Genomic DNA, 14177 nt, shown 5'->3' on the forward strand with positions numbered 1-14177 from the left:
AAATCGTATCTTCAGGACCATCTGAGATTTAAAGGCCAGACATGACTGTTAAGGTCATCGACATTCTCCTGCTGAACACAGATGACAGAATCTCTCTTTATTTCTCTTGAAAAGCACTCTAGCTCAGAGAGAAAAGGGGCTTAAAAAAGGATAACAAATTAATGACACTCACCAGTCTTGAGATAGGTAGCAAAAAACAAGAGACACTGATGACATTAGCAAAGATATGCATTAGTTTAAGAGGGCTGATATTTCACTCACAGTTCCAGAGAAGGAAAAATCCACCTGCATTTTCTAGTGACTATCTAGTCTCAGTACAAAATCATGAGACAATGGATTTAAAGTACTATAGGCACTGATCAAAAGTTCCCCAAACTTCTTGTTGTAATTGTTGGGTTTTTTTCCTCTGCACTCTACTGAATGATGGGACTACAGTAGGCATCATGGCACTACATGCAAGAAATATATCTACTTTTTTCAAATGGGGAGTAAACACCACTTAAAGTGATCTCACAGCAATACTGGCTAAACCAGAATTCAGAAGACTGACTCCTAACAGAATTCCTCTCTTTGGCCTCTACCAGAGAAATGTCAAATCTCTCCATTTTTTATTTAGCTTTAAATATCACTTCTCGTTTAAGACTCAACAACAGTCCCACTAAAACTGTGCTAGATTTTGGAGAGCTCTTTAATCATTGAAAGAACTATTCTTTTGCAGCATATTTTACAGCTTAAGAGACTTAACATTGAAACAGGAGAGCATCCAACACTTAGGTGCAGAGAGGTTTCTGTCCAAAAACCTATGGCACACAGCCCTGACAAAGTTTACTTTGGTCCCAAGTCCTCCACATCTAAAATGGCATTTTGTCTGAGTAGAATGCCTGAAGTAATTAAGGGATTAGTGTGTCTTTAGAGCACAACCTTATTTTGCAAATAGCAGCCGGAGCTGTACATTGCCAAGTAGAGACCCTAAGAGGAGTTTTCTTTTTCCCCAAATGTGAGGAAGACAGCAGTACCATCTAAATGGATTTGGGCAGACAGGTAGTCCTAACAAGGCAGTGAGGCAATGAGCCCATGGCATCCTTTAACATGGCATGCACCTCCTACCACCTGTGGAGGTGCAATGCTTCTGCCAGACCCTTGTTCTGCATATAGGAAAGAAAAAAACATTCCCTCTATGCTCCTAGGTGTTCGCAGGGCGTGTGTAAAAATACCTGTCCCCATCCAGCCCTATACAACTCCAGGTGTCAGTTTTACAGAAATAAATCAATAAAATGATACTTGAAGATGCCTTTAAATAGTTTGCTCATTTTAACAGTCATTGAACTGAACGGGAAAAAACGTTAAGAAACAACTGAATTTTTAACAACTTTCTTCAGCCAGAGATGACCATAAATTTTACAATGAGCAGTGTGCACCTGGGAGGGAATTCTGTTTTCACAACATGCAAAACTGATTAACTGGCAGCACTTCTGTTGAACATTTTGAACATCTGCACTCCTCACAGGGAAACACATTGTCTAATACTCTCAAACACTTCTTATTTCACCATTAAGCATGTACAGAATTGAATAAGGCAGAAAAACCCAAACAAACATAAGTATCAATAAACATAACAGATTGTAAAATTAATATAGACAAATGCAGTATTAAGTCAATCATGACTTAACAAACGCAGCATGAAAAACACAAGATTTTATTAACTTCATGGAATCAAAGATTTTTATACATATTTTTTGTAAGGGGGTGTGGGACAGGATTGCCACCAGAAAATTGAAAATTAATTCAAAATGCAGTCCTCTTATAAATTTTTGTCTGGGTCATGTAAAAGAGGGTAGATTTGGCTATTTTTCCTCCCAAAATTGAATTCTGTAAATGTCACTCATGACTACAGGAAGTTTTCCTGAAACTCTGGATAACCCTTCTTATACTGCAACTGCAGACAGGTCTGCCTGGGGGTAGGAGGAGAGAGTCCATCTGCTTATTCCCTCTACCTGCTCATTTGTCAGCACCCATGCTAAAACACACTTGAATACACCTAAGCTGGGTCACCAACAGCTATACTACTACATAACCAGGCAGGATTCATCTACATTTTGGACAGGGTTCTGTTCTGTTGCACCAGGGCTATGTTGCAGATATTGAATTGATCTGAACACACTCAGAAAGACTAAGATCTCCAACAGATTTTACAGTTATTTGTTTTCACAAGAGATAACTTGGATCAGAGTTGACCACCTAACTTCCAAACACCCGGATTAGAACTGGATGTTAGCTACACATCTGTTCAATTTTTTAAATTCAGTGAACTGAATAAATTACAATCCTGCTATCCCATTTTAGAACATTACCAGCTTTACCCTGCTTACCCTGGTGGCTCCAGTAAAGCCTCCAGGGGGCTAAAGCACGAAGGACAGACTCTAAACCATCCACAAAATTTGTAATGTTTTGTTGAAATGAAAGCTTTAGTGTTTACAGGACAGAAAAGGTCTTCATTTTCTGCAGGATTCCACAGCTGCCAAGATGTCTTGCAAAATGCTGTTTCTGTTTTCCTTACTAACCTAGAGAAAGAGAAATTAAAACTGATGTAATTTCATTAATAGCTTCTATACCAGTGTTTACTTCAAAAACAAATCAAAGCAAAAATTCTAATGCATTTCTTTTTCAGTGCAGGAATGTTGAGTGTCAAACACCTGCCTTCTTCTGCTACTGAGAACACAGTATGCTAAACCCACAAAAGCTACAGTTGAATATTTAGTGATCTTTTGATTTAATTGCCTGTGGTATTTTGCAGTATTATTCAACGTTTGGGTAACTAATAAGAATCACTCAAAGAACCAGCATGTATTTTTGTCATTATTAGAAATCCTTTTCAACTACCAAATTTAACTTTCCTAATATAAAGTGGAGTGCTTATGCCTTCACTACTTGAAAGGGGTGTATTTATTAAGATACCAGACCTAGTCAAAAACATCTGCGAAGCAAAAAAAATTAAAACAGGCTTAGCAGCATAACTCTGTACTCTGAGAAACCTTATTCATACAGGAAAGAAACACCTTGGAAAATAAACAAAACTATTTGAGAAAGCTGGGGTGTTCTGTAGCACACTGAGATATGCCTTTGGCTGACCAGTCCATGGGAATGCTGGGCTTTAAGTCCAGCATATGTGAATACAGATGACTGTAAACTGCCAAGCAAGTGCTAGTGCTTGCTAGTCAGCTCAGCTCCCAGGGGCACAGAGCTGGGGGCTGTGTGTGTGTAAATTATCCCTTCCTGACAGACTGGGTCCTGATCCAGAGCCCTGTGACCCACAGTACCATACATTACTCACTCAAACAAAACCTGGGGAGGTGACTGGGGTTGTAAAGGGGTAACAAGCAACTGTGAAGCATCAGCAAAAGCTTCATTTTAAAAGGTCTAAGAAAATTTGCCCACTGTTCAGATCCCTGCAGAGAGGGCAGGAAGAAATCAGACAAAGACACATGAGCAGAAAAAATAAGTAAAAAATAACTAAGGGCATTCATACAAAGTTGTAGAAAAGCTGTTTGATGAGGAAAGAGACACAACACCATGTACAGCATAAAACCAGCAAGGTATCTGCATTTAGGATGTGAGCACAAGAGTTTGTATCCCTTCCAGTACTACAGTCAATAATGAACAGGAGAAAGTATTACTATTATTATTGTTGTTGCTAAATAGGTGACAGTTCTATCTGAGGAACTTGGCCCTAGGAGCTACCACTATTTACAGCCACACACATCCTATCCAAGTGCTGTAAACCAACACTGTAAACCTACAGACAGTGGTCTCACCTACCACTGAACTCAAGACAGCAGATCAACATGGGACTAATGAAAAAGTGACACTGAAAAAAAAAAATGTGGGGGTGGGGGGGAAGAGGGAAGAGTAATGAAAAGGAAGATCTGTCTGAAAATGTCACTGTTTTTACTGAGAGTCAGTCCAAGCTTTGTAAGAAAACCCCACAAAAACAAAGAGAGCAAGACAACAAAGAATGCTCTTCAGTAAGGCTATTGGGACCCCGAGGTAAACAATACACAGCACAGATGAGCCAAACTCTAAATCTCACAGCAAGTGTACTGATATCCTGACTTTCAAAGGACCTCCTGCACATTTAATAGCTCTTCCCACTCCCTCCCAGCCAACAAAAACAATACTACATTTTATCTATCCTTTTTCCATACCTATATGCCAGAAGTCCAGTGAGAGCAGCAGAGAGAAAGTGCCAAGTGCTAGGAAATTTTCACAACTGTTTTACAAAGGCTGTTTGATAGATATAAGTCTCCTCTTAAGATCTGGAAACATTCTGTGCAGGCAGCTTTCCCAGAGAGAACAAATTTCCCAGTAACTGTACTGAATGTACAAACAGATGGGTATGTTTTTAGAAAGGAGTTGAAAATAACTGTAGATGCTGCTTATATTAAGCATTTATGTAATTTGGAGGAAATTGCCACCTAGACTCCAAGTAGGCAACTATAGAGGACAAAAGCTTTCTTCCTCTAAATGTTAAAAACACCATCAAGGAAACCACTCATGTACAATCTGTTCAAATGGAACCTTTTCTTCTCCCTATCCATTTCACTATTTTCTTTCTTAATAGGCATATGCAACCATACTTCACTAACAGGTTTCATGCAAGCAAAATTAATAGATGGGAAAATGGAAGAAAAATTAGTATCTGCCAGCTGCTGAGGATAACCTGATCCTATTCACGCCACCATGTCTGCAAAACTACACAGACACAGGCAGTGCAAAAAGAGCCTCTGTAGTTTCACTGGAAAGTTTAGTTCTCAGCAAAATGGAACTGGGTAACAATAGAAACAAATGCGTTAAATATCAGAGCTCCTATATTTAAGTGCCCTAAACATAATAAATTAAACATTTGGGACCAAATGCTGAATTGCTTTTAGGGCATCTGGGCCCACTTACACCAACAAAATATGCTTTCAAGACAGAAGGGATTGTAAAACACCAAACAGCCGTTCTCTCATCAGAACTGTCCTTGTGACACTAGGAGCAGGATTAGAAAACTGAGATGAGCTATTTGAATGCAGCCTAACTCCATATTAAGTGACAAAGCAGACAGAATGATTTTGGAAGTTAGCCACCTATTTTTGTACACTTCCAGGCACCATCCAAGTTAGTAAGAAATTATGACTATGAGCTATTTAGACACTCCAGGTTTCCCCATGCCACAGCCCTTGATAAAAACAGCTGGTGACCCAGTATTCACTTCAGCTACTAGCACCTCTGACACCCCACGGGCAGGTTCTGCTCCTGCTCATGCACACATTTAAACCAGCTGGGAAAGAGCATGTAGTGTGTCACTGGAGCAAGAGACAGATGCTCTCCTGCACAAGACTTCAGCTTAGCAGGTCTGTGACACCTGGGAATGACTGAAGTCTGTCACACATTTCACATCCATGTTTTTGGTTAATGGATTCACCAAAGATGTCTATTTGATTAAAGAAATCTGCATGTCCTAATGTCAGCAGCATGAACAGGATGAGTCATTGTTTTAGTAAAGATCTTTTAGCTAGATAAAACACTACTCCATTGAAATTTACAGGAAGACTTTTGTTGACTGGAGTCAGTACTCGAGAGAAAGATTTATCAGCAGAGTGATGCAGCTGAAAACCCAGGGCTGAGCAGCCCATGCCCTCTGAATATCACCTGATAAAAAAAAAGACAGTAGAAGCCTCAAAAGCTTCCTTGAAAAGCCCAATGCTGTCTTCTAGCCCCGTTTCCTCTCATGAGAGGAGTGAATGTATGCACCATGTCCTGCCATGACTGCAGCCTAAGCACTGAATGACTGGTACTTTCAGAAAGGCTTCTCCATCCTCTCTTCCCTGTAAAGCTGCTCATACAAAATTCATATTTATGTGCATTTCTGTTCAACAGCCTGACTACAAACACACATCAGCTCGGCAGTGGAAAAACCTGGGGGTTTATCTCTGAAAGGAATGAAGGGAGTTGAATGCTTATGCAAGGAAAGGAACAATTTCTCATCTTTGTTCTTACAGTTGCTTTAGCATTTAATTAAATCAGAAACTTTATAAAGCATTTATAAAACCAGAAACTGAAGATGACAATGGGACCCTCAATTAAAGCTGAGGAACTCTGAGCACTGCAAATTTTTAAGCCAGCTTTGAATAGGAAACAACATAAATCAAAGGAGTGAGAGGTGCCTTTGTTTTTGTGAAGCATCGAGGACACTTACTGATGTTAAGGAAACCTCACACATGCACTCCTAGGAGAAGGCTAAGTTTTGCTGTGGTAAGTTTTTAAAATCGGCACTGTAACTGATCAGAAATGTACCGTGAGGCCCTAATATTCTGAAAATTATGCCTGTAAAAGTAACATAATGAATTCCAAAATTGGTTCACTGACTCAGAGAAAGTACACTCCATTTACAACTGTCTTTCTTCTATAAATCATTCCTGCAAACTCCACTGCTACTTTTTTCCTTTTATTTTCTCCTTGAATATGACTACTGGTAATATTTCTGCAAGCCAGTCTGGAAAAAAAAAAAGAAAAGCTTAAAACTCTGACTGTACCTTAGAAGATTTAACTCTTAGGAATAATGAATACTTATACAGTAATAGTACTGCAGCAAAGAAACCTTTTAAAACAACTACAGCATTACTTCTGCAGCCCCTCACAAGCAAAGCCAGCTGTGTGAGATGGCTACAGTTAGTGCCAAATGGGATTTTTTTTTAATAAGGTGAACACCTGCCCATTAAGAATAAAATGGAAACTAAAAAACTTATTTCATGCAAGCTACCCACAGCTATCAATTGGCAGTAACCATTTTTAAACAGAGCCAAATATAAACCAGTAACCTAGAACAGAAGGCTCTTTAAGGATATTAAATATTACTCACATTGAACACTTTAACATCTTTTCTACTTCTTATTTCTTCAACAAGATCCAGTGGCTTTCCCTTAGGTATTGGAATAGTTCCAAGCACCACAGTCCCCGAGCCAGCCAGCATTTGACGAACAGCTTGAATAAAAGCCTGGCTGAAGAGTTCCATTTTACCAATCTCATCTATGACATAAATTCTTTTCTCTGTGTCACCACCATGGTTTACCTGTGGAAAAGTGCATCTGTAAACAGCAAAACTTAGAACAAGCAACAGACGTAATCTCTATGCTGACAAAAGAAATACCTCCAAAAGAAACAAATTCAACTGTAATACTGGGGAAAACAGGAAGTCAAAGCTATTGCTGGTAAATGACAGACTTATAAATCTGTCATTTATTTTTTAGGACAGATTTTTGAAAGGATGGAAACAACCATACAGTATAAATACCAATAGGAAATATCCTTAACATCACCTTTTCTTTAAAGCAGAATTCTCAAAATGGTCTCATAAGAGCCACCTGACAATTAAGAACTGCATTTTGCCTACAAGCAGCTCTCAATCATTCTGAGGGTCAGCAATTTTAAAAAAATTTACTCTTCCCACTGAATTATGCATTTGATTATGTGATCAGTAGTCACACAAAACAGATATCAAAAAAGAAAGCTTCCATTAAATCTAGATTTGGAAGTTTCTCCTCTTGTTGGGATGATGGAACATCTCGCTCAGAGCTACTGGCTCTCTGGATAATAACCAAGCCATTTGAAAACATCTCTCACATTAGAAAGATACATATTGAGATATACCTTATTCTGTAGTCCTAGCCACTGGATAGTAGGAGAGACACAGTTAACAACATTTGAGGCTTTGTTTTTTCCATGAAGTGAATGCTGTGCCAAACAGTACCATGCTGCAGGTGGTTGGAGCAGCAGGGAAGTCCAGGAGAAAACAAGGGCGATTGCTATTGAGGGAAAGGCAGCTCACAAAGCAGAGGAACTCTTCAACTGCACTGCCTACCCATGAATATGTACCAATACAAACCATATTGTACAGAAACTAAAAAAAAAAAAAAAAGATCGAAACATATCCCCTTGTAAGGCAAAGTACTTGCTTCTGGGAAAGTGAAAGAACTGTATAACATGCATCCTAAAATCCTTTCAAGCTAACTCCCTATTGAGTAGCTGTTTTATCTAAAAATCCTTTCATAGATCAGTGAGCCAAAAAGCCAATACTAGTCACTAGGTCACATCTTGAGGAAGAGAGTATTTTGCTTTGAAAAAAACTATCTGCCCTGCCTCATAAAAGTTTGAAAAACCAGAGAGATCTTCCACTGCAGGATCTAGCCCATTCTCATTAGAGTGAAAAAAAAGCCTTAAGAGCTGAATCTGTCCTCAAGTATAAATGGGCATGTGCCCATTCTGTGCTGCTCTCTCATCAAACCAGAATATACCTCTGATGCCCCTACCCTCATTCTTTATTTGTCTCTCTTTGTTTCAGCTCTCTCATCTTCTTCACTTTCCTTTTCCATATTGGGCCATCTTCATGTGTGACCACACGACCACAAAACTGATAAACAGCACTTTCTGTGAGCATGGGGGGGCACATTCACTGGGTGACTCTGCTAGCCCCAGTTCTTCTCTTCACTTTCTTGCAGTTGCAGAAAGCTATATAAGTAATGGAAAAAATTCAACACTGCTAACACTTTTCTAGGAAGATCTCTCCTGGATTTCAGTGGTAAAAGGATTCCAAGTACAGCACTGGCCTAATGAAGTATTTTAAATAAACTATTTTTCTATTTACTAAATTGTAAATATGGTTACAGTGAAATGTAACATTTAAAGTTGTCCCATTTTTTTATTACTTCCCTTCTCCCTTGCCCCAACATCCTTGCTTTCCTACTCTCAGATTTCAATGTTCTTTGACAAAAACAAAAATCAGATCCTCAATCTCATTTTTGCTCCTTGGACCTCTTTGGGCTCTTTAAGTTCACCAAAAAACTCCTCCTTCCTTGTCCCCTTGAGCTTTGGCAGTGTAGAAAAATCACAACAGGATTTTTTTTAGTAGTACATTTCAGCAGCTGCTGCACACTGTTTGTGGTATGCCATTGCTGAAATCAAATCTGTTCTTGCTGAATTTTGGAGAGGGGAAAGGTTGGAGTGAAAGATAGGAAGGAGAAGGAAAAAAAGGAGATACAAAATATTAGCAAAAGGATAGTGTGGGAAGTCTTGACACAGCCAGAGCACTCCCTGTGTAACAGGCTAAATCCCAAATAATCAGGCTGGTATTATCACTCTGCAGGTACACAGTGGTAATCAAAAATACTTACTGGATTCAAGAAACAAATGCTTCTACTCTCAGAAGACAGGAATCAGAGGAAGAGGGGGGAAAAAAAGTCTGTAAAGAAGAGCAGCAGCTAAAGCTTTTTTCTTCACTGATCCAGTTCTCTGTGGTAAGCCACTTGTGCATTTTGTTTGCTTTCCAGTATGAGACGGAGACATAGGAAGAAATTTCCTAACTGCTGCCTTTTCAGGAGGTCTTCCTCACAGGACTGCAATCTCTCCAACATGACAACAATGACAAGAGAACAAGCCAGATTTGCCCCTCCAGCCTCCTGACCCTGACTTATATCAGAACTAGCAATACCCAAGAAACAGGCCATTAATTAGTATCAAAAACTAGCTGTGTAAAAGGGCCTTCCAATAACACTAACTATCACAAAGCATACATTTATCAGCAGCTTTCATAGAATACTCACATTTCTCAGCATAGGTAGAACCAACTGCTCAAATGAAACAAGGTCTACAACATATTGTCCAACCCGGTATTCACGTCTTGAAGCAGAAGACTCAGAACTGGGACTGAAAAAGAGATACACACGTCCCTCAAAGTACTGAGCTTAGTGAGAATTCACTGCAGTAATTTCAAATGAATTTATAAGAAGTTATCCAAATAAATCAAATCCCCTTAATTCTTCCTAAGAAGGAAGGGAAAAATTCTAAACCATGAAGTAAATCATATTGCAGATAGCCTGCTGTCAGAAAATAAATATACCATATGCATCCTTCACAACTATGTAAGCTCAAATTTAAACAGTGTATAGAGGACAATGGCATTTAAAAGTCAGCATGTATATTTACACTGAAATAAAAATTCATGTCTGCAGTTTAGATCTTTGAATTTTGTTATATGACACCACAGAAAGTATCATAGCAGTATCATCTCAGTATGGGCTGCAAAACCCTTAATCTTGGAAAAATACTCCCTTTGCATGTGCTGTAGTACACTGTGCTAGGTGCACCTTCGTTATTAGCAGAGTGCAAATTATTTTCACATTAACTCTGTGTGAATGCGATGCCAAGGTCACACTGGACATAGACCAAGTTTTGCATTAAGTATGAAAATCTAAGTCTAGTGAATCAGGAGAGAGTGTGAGGCACTCTGCACTTCAGAGGTCCCCTCTGGGCTCTGGAACCCTTTTTTTTCTTAAAATTCAGACGAGTTTTGCGGACCAGTCAAATGCTCTTTAAAACAATGCTATATCCAATTTCCTTTTTCATTTTCCACTTCTGTCTCCATAAATCAGCTAGTGGAAACACAAAAATCTTTGTGTTACAATAAGCTACTTAACTGCATCCCAAACGGACTTAGCCTCACAGTAAAAGGCTCAGCAATGTTTCCTCTATCTGGTGTAAAATTGCCAGTAAGGGAGAACACCCCGCCCAGCACATTTTCAATATTTCACTGTGCAACAGACACTGCCTACATATACAATATAGGTATCAGCTAGGACACAAAAACCAAGCAAAGAACTTGACCCTGAAAGCCATGTGTGCTGGAAATCACCTTCTGGAGGAGCATTTAACATGCTCCAGCTCCAAAAGACTGGAGCAGACACATAAAATAAGCTGCTTACAGTTATTAAAACTTCAGTACCTGACTCTAGATAAAGGTCCTCGGTTTCCAGACAGAGTGACAACATCAAATCCTGTTCTCCTGCCACCTTCTCTAACTTCCTGTGTGTAAAATCCATCAATGGGAGCGCCTGAGGATTTTAGAGCCTGAGTGACTTTCTGGATCAAAGTAGTCTTTCCAACCCCTAAAAATAAAGAATGGAAAAAAGCACACAGCATTAATCTTCTGCACTAAAAACCCATTTTTTAAAATGCCATAGTAATGATTCAGTTCAGCAGGAACATTGATTACTTCTGAAGGTTGCAAATTACTTTTTCTACATGGTAGGAAAGAACAGAAGTATCTTTTAACTTTCATGCTGCACTGATGCTGTAAAGGTTCACAACAGAATGGCACAAATATTCCAGGCTACCAATGCATTTGTTAGCTTAGTTGATGCATGAGCAGGCCACAAAACTTACCACAAGGCAGGTGGCACAAAAATGATATCCAAGCTTGCTGGAAGACTGACTGATGAATCTCCCTTTCTACCACTGATATTCACTACTTATAAGATCAGAGCTAAGTTCACCCCCTTTTTAGATCAAAAGCTGACTGCTATTACCAGATGCTTCTTCCACTGATGTCCTAGAAATCAGAAGCACTTAATGTCCCTGAGACACCAAGTCCTTACAAAGACCCAACAACAGAAAAATGTTTCTTCTGATAACTGAATCAAGAGACATTCTGACTAGATACAGAGAAAAGCTTGTTTACAGTGAGGCCAATGAAGCCATGAACTAGGTTGCCCAGAGAGGCTGTGCAATCTTCAAATACTTTTAATGTTTTCAAGACATGACTGGATAAAACCTGAAGCAACCTGGTTGGGCCTGATAGCTGATTCTCCTTTAAACTTCCTTAAGTCCCTTTTTACATGAATTATCTTCTGACCCTATAATTTCATTTTCTTACCCTAAGACAGGTCCTTACAACTCTCGCCACCTGATATCTCCTTGCACAGTGTAATGCACCTTTTACAATGTGAACACTGGCCATGCTCCAGACATCCTTTCAGTTTTTCTCCTCTGCCACTGTACTTGTACAGTGATCTCAATGATCTCCTTTTAAACTCACCTTTATTGCCTCTCACAAAATTTACTGCTATCACTTCATTTTTAACCACTGCTTTAAAAAATTCAGATGATAGAAAATAATCCTCCAGAATAAACCTTCAAATTCATGGAGATAAGGAACACAGACCAAACATGAGATGCCTAAAGATGACAACAGAAATAATTTCAACATGCACACACATTGATAGGAACTGCTTTCCTATCAATACCAGTGACAAAATATTCTGTGGCTTCAAAGGCATGTAGGCAAATGCCTAAACAAACTTTTCAAATTTGAAAAAGAGGGCTTCCTGGCAGTTGAAAACCAAAAAAGCGACAAATGTAGCACCCTCAGTTATCTAGTATCTTTTCAAGGTCTTGTCTCTTGTAAGTGAATTTATACTAGAGTATAAATTCTTATTCTTCTTAACAATTCTTTTCAAGAAGTTGTCTCTTGTAAGTGAATTTTGCTAAGTGAATTTGCTATCTCTAATTTTTTTACTTTCATTCAGTAGATTGCCAAACAAGCTAGAGTGATTCAAACTAAGTTTAAAGTTAGGCATTTAGCTAATCAAAACAGTACATCCAAATTCAGGTAAATGAAAAGAGACAAGACCAAAGCAGCCCTAACCTCTGCATCTCCTGAAAGACTGCCTTTATTCAAATGGTTGGGAAGCCAGAAGTGGGTGGAATGTATTAGTATCTCAGACCAACAGCAGCATTTAAAATTAATTCCAGTCAAGAAAAGCATCTGCAAGATGTTCACAAGAAGGAGAAACAGGCCCACTGCTATACTACCACAGCACAAAGGAAAGTTCTGCAATCATAATAACAGGTTAATTTCTTTATCAACGGTAGAGTTTGACCCTCATACTATGTCCCACTCAGCCTCCCCAATAATCAGATTCCCTTACCATGACAAACTACTTCACTGCTTCAATCAAGGCCTGCCCATCCAGGACACCAGTTATTACCTACACCTGCAGTTCACTGAGGCTGGAAGTGCTAAATCACTACAATTAAGTTACAGGAAAGATGAGCTCTCAGAAATTATTAATCGCTGCAGTTTATATTGAAGCAGGATTAGTTGTCCAGGAGGTAGGTTTTTTTTTTTTCCCCAACACTGAACTCCAGGGCAAAGCCAAGGACAAAGCAGCAGCGCCTGGAAAAGTGCATGCCGCGGAGGACTGGATAGAGAAGTAAAGTGGCACTTAATTAGGAACAAAACTAATTAGTGCAACAGCACTGATCTCGACACGTGGGGAGAGGAGGCCTCCGGGCCCGCGGAACCTCGGGCAGAGCCGGGCCCAGCTACAGCTGGAGGCGCTCCCGGGGCTTCCTCGGAGCGCGGGGCCGGCAGCAGCTCCCTCCCCCGGCTCTAAGCGCCTCAGAGGCCCGCCGGCACCGCCGAGCGCCGGGCCGGGCCGGGCGGGGCGGGGCTGAGCCAGGCCAGGCCAGGCCGAGCCGAGCCAGGCCAGGCCAGGCCAGGCCAGGCCGTATCCCACGGCATCCACTCGGCCGCACCGCCGCCCCTGCCCAGCTCCCCGGGCTTCTCCCGTCCCCATTACCTGGGGGTCCCGTGAGAAACACGTGCTTGGACATGACACGCTCCGCACTCCGCCCTCACCCCCGCCCGGCGCTCCGCTCCGCCCCCAGCCCGGCCCAGCTCCGCTCGGCCCCTCTGGGCCCTGCTCCGCCCCGGGAGGGCGGTGCCCGAGCCTCGGGCACGACGGGCCCTACCCGGCTGAGGCCGCCTCGCAGGCGGGGCCAGGCAGGGATTGCTGCCGTGGCATATAGGAGACGCTTGTCGCTAGTTAAGGTTAGGGAGGAGGCGAAGAAAGGCAATTAGTTTCCTAGTTGAGGGCCAGCGTCTTCTTTATCCAGGTTTCACATGTCTGAGTATTTTAGTACAATAATAGAATGTTAAGGTATGGGAATAGACTTTAAAGATCAGTCCCACGGGCAGACACATGGGCATGGGGCAGAGGCACCTCCCACTAGACCAGGTTGCTCAAGGCCTCATCCAGCCCAGCCTTGAGCACTGCCAGGGCTGGGGCATCCACAGCCGCCTTGGGTAACCTGCTCCAGTGCCTCACCACCCTCATAGTGAAAAAAGTATTTTTAACATCGAACCTACATTTTCCCTCATTGTACCCATTGCTGCTTGTCATATCACTACGTTCCTGACAGAGTCCATCTCTGGCATCACTGTGTGCGCCTTCAGATACTGGAAGGTTGCTGTAGGTCTCCACACAACCTTCTCCAAGCTGAGCAGACACAACTTTTGCAAC

The 14177-nt window shown here is 40.9% G+C and overlaps 1 protein-coding gene across 3 annotated transcripts; it reads right to left on the bottom strand.

The window, feature by feature from the left end:
• Positions 1-1679: 1679 nt before the first annotated feature.
• Positions 1680-13611, bottom strand: NTPCR (nucleoside-triphosphatase, cancer-related). 3 transcript variants are annotated; one of them, NM_001159923.1, is given in 5 exon segments: positions 1680-2561; positions 6902-7111; positions 9639-9735; positions 10817-10979; positions 13455-13510. In NM_001159923.1, coding segments are annotated over 5 exon segments (573 nt in total). In that variant the 5' UTR covers positions 13489-13510; the 3' UTR covers positions 1680-2492.
• Positions 13612-14177: the final 566 nt, after the last annotated feature.

The sequence above is a fragment of the Taeniopygia guttata genome, chromosome 3, assembly GCF_048771995.1.
Source record: "Taeniopygia guttata chromosome 3, bTaeGut7.mat, whole genome shotgun sequence".
Lineage (NCBI taxonomy): Eukaryota > Metazoa > Chordata > Aves > Passeriformes > Estrildidae > Taeniopygia > Taeniopygia guttata.

What these genes read in the sequence shown, in the direction of transcription:
- NTPCR (XM_012572457.5), bottom strand. Translation starts at nt 13,488, where the DNA reads ATGTCCAAGCACGTGTTTCTCACGGGACCCCCAG. An exon ending in GGACCTTTATCTAGAGTCAG is followed by an intron (nt 9,742 to 10,816) that starts GTACTGAAGTTT and finishes TCTCTTTTTCAG; the next exon opens with TCCCAGTTCTGAGTCTTCTG. An exon ending in TTCTACCTATGCTGAGAAAT is followed by an intron (nt 7,112 to 9,638) that starts GTGAGTATTCTA and finishes ACTTTTCCACAG; the next exon opens with GTAAACCATGGTGGTGACAC.